The 9,770-nt window shown below is 34.0% G+C and overlaps 1 protein-coding gene across 1 annotated transcript; it reads left to right on the forward strand.

The window, feature by feature from the left end:
• The first annotated feature begins 846 nt into the window (after positions 1 to 846).
• Positions 847 to 4,708, forward strand: LOC109620392 (Tripartite motif-containing protein 2). Its single transcript, XM_066082488.1, has 2 exons — positions 847 to 1,121; positions 2,510 to 4,708. Exon 2 carries the CDS (start codon positions 2,510 to 2,512, stop codon positions 4,238 to 4,240), a length of 1,731 nt encoding a protein of 576 aa, XP_065938560.1. The 5' UTR covers positions 847 to 1,121; the 3' UTR covers positions 4,241 to 4,708.
• Positions 4,709 to 9,770: the final 5,062 nt, after the last annotated feature.

The following is a 9,770-nucleotide window of genomic DNA, read 5'->3' on the forward strand; positions in this document are numbered from 1 at the left end:
AATTTTTGTTCACAATAATAAAGTCTTTCTACGAATGTATAATTATGTAGTTTAAAAAAATCAAATGATTTTGTCCGTCCCGTATTAAGCTATAAAAAGCCAAAGTTCATGTTTTCAATCTGCTTTTTGAAATGTTGAATGAACCAGGGACGTCCATCGAAAGGAAAAAAAATACTAAGGGAGAGGTACAAATTTAGAAAACAAACAAACAAAAGGATTTTCCCAGTATCTATGCCGGTATATGAACATATAAACACAAATACCTTTTAAAATTAAAATGTTTATAGATAGGACTTTACAGACACAAACTTAAATCTAATGAATCATGTACCAGTTAAGTCTGTTCCAAATTATTGCTTCCGTAGTTTTTTTTTGTTTTGTTTTTTGGGGGGTTTTTTGGGGGGTTTTTTTTTGGGGGGGGAGGGGGGCTATTTTAATGAAAATATACTTACCTGTCGATCAAGAAAAATTGAAATCCGTAAAATGGAAGTAAATCCAAGATTGTTTCAATGACATACCTGTATGAAGAGGCATATGGGGTTTTCAAAACAGACAATTGGGAATTTTTTATTTCTCTAATGAATGTAATTTGCAGACGCGTACCATCGTTTTTTATGCTTTTTTGGAGGGGGGGGCAGCCTAATCCCACACCCCCCCCCCTTCCGCGGAATTTCCTAACTACAGTATTTAATTTTTATTGCTAAAAAAAGCGGGAGCGAGGGGGGGGGGGGGGGGGGGGGGTTACGATACTTCGTGCCTGGTTTAGGCTCAAAAGTATACGTGTATTTAAATGGTTATCAAAATATCACGCAAAAGGCGGCGGAAGCAGAAACTTGAGACGGAGTGAAACAACCTGGGTATTGTTAAAAAGCATCCTTGAAAATATTTATCTCAAATTTCAGAAATGTGTAAACTTTTTTTTTTATTTCTTTATGTTAAACTTTGATTGTATTTTAGTTATTATTTCCAGATAGAAGACAAGGAGATTTAAATCTAATTATAGCTCTACAACCAGGAAGTAAATTACACAGTCTCGTATTCTCTCACTCTGATCTCAGGGTTGTCATCGCAGGCCATAATGGCTGAAATAATTTAGAGGTCACCTGGATTTAGATCAAACGGTGAGTTGATATTACATTTGTCTGAAAAAATAAAACGTTACTTCGAACGTTCCAATCTCACAGCGGTTAAGAATTCGACATATTTTCCTCACCATTATATACTGGATTTACTTCATTCACAATGTAAACTTTAATTACTGAACCGAAAGTAGTGGCAATTAATTGTTTTGAATTATCAGGACATCGTCAAGATATCCAAGTTTAGAACCATTTTAACAAGATCTTGGACTTTCAGACATAATCGAGTGAAGTATGAATAATCTTAGCTCAAAAGCAATTTTTAAAGCATGCAGGTAAGAGAGACTGAATCATGGCTGAGAGAGACAGGCCTTCGTCACTATGCTGTTTGACACAACTATCAAAAGTCCAAGCTCTTGTTACTAGTGAAAAGACAGTTTATTTGATATGAAATAAAGGCACGTAGCATCGGGGGGGGGGGGGGGGGGGCATTTGAAATGGGCGGGGAAAAATTAAAGCGGACGTCTGAGAAAACATTGGATTGAAACTGTAGTTAGAGAAGTGTATTTTCAATCCACCTCGATCAGCGTTTCTAACTTGATTAGGTAAATGACTCAAAGCGATCGAAAAAAAAAAAACAATTAATATCAGCAAGGCTATCGATAAACATTCTATGTCATCAATAAGTATATAATACCGGTAAGCAAATATGAGAATATCGTAATTTGAGAGATATCGTACGCAAGGCAAAGAAGTTAATTAGTGTTTAGCTAGATAAACAATTAATGGATGTGCATATCTATTCGTATAGATTAACTTAGCGGTAAAATATAGATTTTATCTGGATTGAATTTTAAATTATTCAATCGAAATTTGAATCGTTCTCCTCGGGGAATAAACCTTGGTTCAACAATGGCCCCACTTGATTTCATACTTGTTACATATACGACTGATTCTTTGAAGTCATCGGACAATGCTTCGCCTTTATTATATTCTTTGCTAATTATATACTTATTGATAATAAATAAAAATGTTTATCAATCGCTTTGTTGATACCAAATCATTTTTTTCAGCTGCTTTAGAAATACTGAGGTGGATTGAAAATACACTCCATATATAACTACAGTTTCAATCCAATGTTTTCTCAGACGTCCGCATTAATTTTGACTGTAACAGGTGAAATTGACGTTAGCTGTATATTTCCAATTTTGCCAGTTAATGTTCCGCGGTCTTAAAGCCAGCCACATGGTTGATCCATTTGCTGTTCTAAGATTATATGCTATAATACCTGCAATTGGGTTAATAATGTGGGTGTGTGTGGGTGGGGGGGGGGGGGTGGGGGTGGTGATTTGAATTTTAATGCATGTAATATTTTGATAGCAAATATTGTGACAGCATCTTTAAATGTAAGTGTACTTTTCTCTTTTCAGATGGCATTTTCTGAATCCCAAATACCACCCGATGCCCAGCATTATTTGGTGTGTGGCATTGAAGACTGTGAGAAGAACTGCCAGTTTTACTGCAATGACTGTCACCAACCAATGTGTGAACAATGCAGAGATGAGCATCAGAAGAATAAGAAAACCAAGAACCATGAAGTGGTTCCTTATAAACAACGAAAACGACCGCTTCCTGTGGAGAAATGTAAAATCCATCCCACAAGAAACATAGAACTTCTCTGTGAAGAATGCCAGATTCCCATTTGTTCTAAATGCACAGCCACAAAAGAACATCGCAGCCATGCATTTACCGACCTAGAATATGTCTTTGATGAAAAGGTTTCCTTAAAATGTCATGAAGAAATTGCCAAGATTCGAAACTATTTTGATCCAATTTCTCAAGATTTGAAAAAGGAAATTGCTGGAGATGTCACAGAAATAAAGAAGATCATGGAAGATATAAGAACATCCATGAAAGCTGAAGCCGAGTCAGTCAAAAAAATAGTAGATACAATTACATCAGAGAAAATAGAACAGGTCAACAAAATAGAACAGTCATTATTAGAAACATTAAACGGTCAAAACCAAAAAATAGATGATTACATAAACTATCTAAATGATTTAATTAAGACGTTTTATGGTTACCTATCTCCTTCAAACATAGAACAATTAACACTTGCTCTCAAATCAGAAAGCTTGATTATTCCACCCATACCAGAGACATCCAAACCAGTCCCACCCATATTTACTGCTGGTCAACACAGCAAGGAAGATGTCGCCAAACTACTGGGTAGAATAACTGTCCCCAACACTAAACCAGAGAACAGAAAAATAAAACCCATGGAGACTGCCTCTACACAGTTGAAACCTACAGGGAAACAGAGGAAACAAGACAGAGAGAAATCTGACGTGAAACAAACACTGTCTCTGTCTTCCTCTGTCACCAAGGTCAGGGAGTACACAGTACCAGGTGTTGATGATGTATTGCATATATCACTGGGTAAATCAGGCAGACTCTGGGTCAGTGATGTGTATGGTAACCTTATCCAAACAGATCTACAGGGGAATCAGCTACAGAAGATACAAACCAGTGGATATGACGGCTGCCACACAGTCACACAGGACGGGGATCTGATCTATACAGACCAAGACAACAAAGTCATCTATAGGATAACACCGGATAATACAATCACTGAATTCATTAAAACAGGAGACTGGGAACCACTCAGTATACACTCCTCCCACATCAACGGGGACATACTGGTGGGGATGATGAAGGATGGAGAGCCCTCTAAAGTCACCAGGTACAACAAGACAGGGACAGAAATACAGAACATACAGAGAGATAATGGAGGACAGGGACTGTATAGTTATCCACACCACATCACAGAAAACATCAATGGTGATGTCTGTGTATCAGATCATTACATTGGTGTAGTGGTGGTGGATAAATCAGGACGACACAGGTTCTCCTACACAGGTCAGGGGTCAGGGCTTGATCCCCATGGAATATGTACTGATGTACTCGGTCACATCCTGGTGTGTAATGGTATCAGTGCCACAGTACATCTTCTGGATCAGGACGGTCACTTCTTGTCTATACTACTCACAGAACAACAAGGAGTAAAGTGTCCCTATAGTGTGTGTGTGGATGATGAGAACAATCTCTGGGTGGGACAACATAACACCAACAGAGTGAAAGTGTACAAGTATCTACAGTGATAATAATATATCCATACAATAATTATGTACTGTGTGTATGTTGTGAGACAATGTGACAACAACACTGTGATAGTGTACAAGGACTAGTATACACAGTTAGTGTACATATAAGAACATATATTTACCTCATTAATATAACTGTGTGCATGTTTCTTCTTAATATTGATTAATTGATTATTTTCATTGCTGAAGAATTGACAATTAAATATGTACCGGTATACATAATTATGTATTAACAAATCAGTTTTTGAATAGCTACTATATAGAAACTTTTTGTTTGAATCTTGACAACATATACATGTACATTGTAGCTATAAAATAATAAATAAAATTCTATACAATGCTATCCAACTATGATTGAATCAATGAGTCGATTTTCCAAATATTTTAAAGAAGGGATAACAAAACAAGAGACTCAATGTCCTGAATGGTCACCTGAGTATGATGCAACCCTGTTTATTATATATACATATTCGCTTTTGAGAAGTGGACAGGCATATAGCCTTCATCCACGTGGGTGTAAGCCATGCCTGTTCACTCCTCAAAAGAGAATAATCTACACAATGACATCGCGGATTGATATACAGAGGAATAACGTTGGGGGGGGGGTGATGTAATAAAACAATTTTTAAATTAAAACATTAAATTGAATTTTCTTCAATGTAAAGTACAAACTTATTTTTATTTATTCGCTCTATGTAAGGAAGCAAATAAGTCAATTATTATATATATATCGACCCGTGTATCTGTTACAATATATATGTAACTTTACAAAACTTTACAAAAAATTAATCGAACACCCGGCCCATTGGACCTATAAGTCAATGTTAACTTACTGGAACTTTTAAATGCATGTGCGATAATTTACTTTGTCGAGAGTTGAAATAAATGAATTTTAATTGAATTATCATGAGTTAAATAAGAAATATTTGGTAACCTTAAACTTTAATAAAGTTCACATCTGAGATTGTTATACATGTGGTATATAATAATTTTAGAAGAAAGTGGAATTCATGTTCAATTTCGTCTCCAAGTTACAGCAGCGTGCAGGTACGCTCAGTAACAGGTTCACACCGAAATGGTCTCTATTGAGATATATAAAACTGTTGGACCCCACTCCCCCACCCCCAAACACCTTGTCCACTGACTCAACGTTCATGAATTTACTATAGTAATAAATTCAGTAGAGGCGCTTTTACCTATCCTATTGATGCACTCCGTTTGCCCGCTAGATGCCGTCATAAGAAGACACGGGGACATAGATACGTCCCTGAATGATCTGATGTAAACAGTTCCGTCCGATAACGTACAATATTTCTTGCCAAAGGATTCTCTATTCATCACTAAATCATCTATTATATATGCATGTTTATGGTGAGATCAGCTTACTGCATAAAACCAGAATGTTTGGGTGTATAAAAGTTAATGTACATTCTTTTTGTTTTAATAAACATGTATTTTTTAAAGAAATAAACCCATGGCCAAAACGAATATTTAATGTTTATGAAAAATGAATATGATAATTGTGACACACTTTCCTTTTACATATAAATACAAGTAAATACATGTAAAACTATATATATTTATGTAAAACACGACGTGTCATTTTAAATTGTGTGTAAACTCGTACTAGAAAATAGATTAAAAGAAAAGATAAAACATATACTAATTTAATATAAAATGATTTCAAAGAAGTAGACAAACTGAACTTTAAAAGAAATATGTTATGGAAAACATTTTTTTAAATTTTTTATTTTAATTTTAAGGGATAGAGGTTTAATAAATTGTTAAAGGTAAATTGAGTTATGTCCCTTACCGTAGTCAACCCAAAAATTCTAAAACATAAAATTTCTCTCAAAATCAAAAGAGCAGCATGATTTGGTAACATGACAGGTTTTTTTTTTCAACCACTTCATCTCACGTGCATCAGAAACTGTCAATAACGCTGGTAACCATATACTACTTTATTAATGCTCACAATAAAACATTAAATGCTAAATGAAGTTAATTTCAAGAAGTTTAATTTCTCCTCCTGCAGTACCCAAAACAGCAAGCTAAAAGTCGCCCGAAGATGTTTGCCTGAAACGGAATAGAGAAACATAATGGAAAAAGTCATTACATGACGTGGGGCTATTTAGAATTAACCCTAATGAAAGCATAGTACAAGAAAATAAAAAGTAACATATAAAAATGCATGCGCGGATCTAGAGGGGGGTCGGGGGGGTCCCGACCCCCCCCCCCCCCCTGGAAAATGAAAATTTATTAAATTTACATAGTAAAATTATCGCGAAAATATGCCTCGGACCCCCCCTGGCAAACACAATTATCCTTCGGACCCCCCCCCCCCCCCTGGAAAAAATTTCTGGATCCGCGCATGAAAATGTATGCGTGTAATATCGCTTATTACTATATTTAGCAACTCATTACAATACCCGTGCATGATTAATACTGAAAGCGATTCTTTCGTGTCTCGCACACGACGCGTCATGCAATGATACGTGCATCTATTTAAGATACATTCAAGTACCTAAACTTTTGACATTTTTTATAACATATATTTATGTAACCTTAAGCATGTCGATAAAAGTCAAAAAATGAATTAAAAAACGTCAAATATTTTACATGTTTTGTTTAGCTATTTATATAACACAAACTCAAATCAGACATCAAAGCAAATATTATTGATAATAAGACTTACTTGATGAAAATTTACAACAACTGGCAGGGGCTCTTATTACATGTAGCTAAACATGTACGCGCTGTTACAGTATTGACTCCACTTTCCATATGCACTGATGCATGTAGTACATTTGATTATATCTAAACAATAAAATATAAATTTGTGCTATAACTTTCATTCTCAACTTCTTCGATTTAGTGGAATAGGCAGACGCAATCTTGGACATCCTTATGGCCTTCAAACAGATATAAACAACCATTCATCATTTAATGTTTACTGACCATTCACAGCGTTGAATATGCATGAAACACATACCATATATTAATTTGTTTTCATTTCCAAATATTTAACGATTTTCCGAGCCTATAACCGAAAGTCTCTTATCAACCCGTAATGAAATGGTTCATAGGAATGTTACATTAATGGTTCTCTAAGCTTAACTACAATGTATAACAATATTAATCAATAATGTTATAGTTAAGTTTAGAAATCTTAAATGGATTTTTAACTTTGAATGTAAAATGATTAACTACACAAGGTTATTTATTGATTGATATATTAATTATGTTAGGTTGTTAATTTTGAATTTTCCGGGTTGCATTATATACAGTTTGATTTTCAGTGTTGTGGCAAATTTCGAAATTCATTCGTCATGACAAATATCTCAGAAATTTATCGATTTATACATGCATACAAGTATGATATATGTAAATTTATCCGCTTCTCATCTAGAACTGTTCAATGGTCAGCTCTGACAAAGACCGTGTCAAAAGAGAGAACATGTAGAAATATATGAAATAATTATTACATTTTCAATCATGTTTCCTTCATATTCCTGTGAACTTTTTAACTTGCTGTTTATTTCTTGATTCATCTTTTTACCATCAAAGCGACAAAATCAAGAACATTTAAAACAGCTACATGTAGATACATTAATTTATCTGTAATTTGAATACAGTTATAAAAAAGGTGTAGAAGTTTTTAATGCAGTTCACCTCCCTATAGACACAGCGTGAAGCCTGGACAGGACCTGTAAATCTAGTGCCATTTTGGGATTTTTTTCTTTGAAATTGGATTTTCCCTACTTTAATCTTTGAATTTCCAACTCTAAAGCTGCTGTTTATAATTTAAAATTGTTTATCATTCAGAGTTATTTATAGTTGTAAATATATATAAAATAAATGTAATTAAGAGAATAAAGAAATTGTTAATTATTTAAGAGTTTGGGTGGTTAAAAACCAAGCAAGATGTACAACCCATCGGCTCATAATTAACAGTGGAAATCAATTCAAAAAGAAACAGTGAGTCTCTCTTGAACATTTTGATAGGGAAATGCCAAAAGTCAATATTCATGAATAAATGCTAAAGTGTTTGTATAACTTTTGTTTTACTACAGAGTAATACGGGATTTGAAATTACTCGAGCGCTTTATTTTATATATAAAATTGACATGTCCACATTTTATTTTCTTAGTGACATTTTATATTCATATTGATATATGTGAACACTCTTTACCATTATGTAGTAAGTTCAGAAAACATCATGAAAAGAGATAAAAAGAAAGAAAGAGTGCATATAGCACGGAGAGAGAGAGATTCCTTGATTAAGACTGTATTTCATGGAATTTATTTATACATCGATCGAAACATAAAACATTAGAATAGATAATATATGTATAAGTACATATACATTAGTTTATATATGTTTCCATCGCATCCATCAAGCAAACTGTATAAATTATTGAAAATGCGCATCATTGAAATAAGAATGAAACATATTAACTCTCCACTGTTTAGAATGTAAGTATTTTGAAACCCTGCCATCGATAACCTCAAGATCTACATTCTCTGAACATCCGCATTTGACCGTTCTGACATCAGATTCATTGTCATAAAAAATAGTTCTTGGATGGATGATACATTTACATGCATGAAATCAAAATAAAAGGTGGGGTTTAAAACCAACCATTTTTTTTCTCAATGCACAAAAAGTGACTGATTATTGATATTACACTTATTCTGATTAAATTTAATAAAATGCATGATATTGATATCAATGAAAGCAACAGTAATTCTATTCGGACGTTTCACTTATCCGGACGATTGGACGAGGGAACGAAAGCGTCTGGATGCTGATGCACCACTGAATAAATTTCTAATATTAAGATTGAAACGGTAGATAACTCTGCACACATATGTCTTCTTCAGAAGATAAAACAATAATAAAGGAGTTGTCCTCCTTGGAAAACTGCGGTTCTGCAACCAGTATGAGAGTTGTGTTTCGTCAACATGCAAGATAATAATATTCAGGTGCAAGATGTAATTAGATAAGAATTCGCAGAAAAAGTACAAAAGAATAAAATATCACATCCTCATGGCATCAGAAATGAAGATGCAACTTATTTATGTCGAAGAGCGACATGACTGTATAATTAATTGTGTCAACATGCTACTGAATTTTTTGATATGAGGCTTATCTATGTCAACATGGTACTTATTTATATGACGGCATGCGGCTTATTTATGTCTTCATACGACTTATTTATGTCAACATGCGACTTATTCATGTTCATATGCATATGTATCTTTTTTCTGTTAAAATGCAAATTATTAATATTGATATACAATATATTCATGTTGACATGCGAAATAAACATGTTTACAGATAACTTATTGATGTAATTTTTATATGATTATATGCAATTTATTTATTTATCTCTCATGTTCATATAGATAAATTAGATTTCAACATATTTTTCCCGCATGTTAACATATATAAGTTGCACGTCGGCATGCATAAGTCGCATGTCAACATACATAAGTTGCATGTCAACATATTTATTTTGGATGT

This window comes from Magallana gigas, chromosome 4 (genome assembly GCF_963853765.1).
Source record: "Magallana gigas chromosome 4, xbMagGiga1.1, whole genome shotgun sequence".
NCBI lineage: Eukaryota > Metazoa > Mollusca > Bivalvia > Ostreida > Ostreidae > Magallana > Magallana gigas.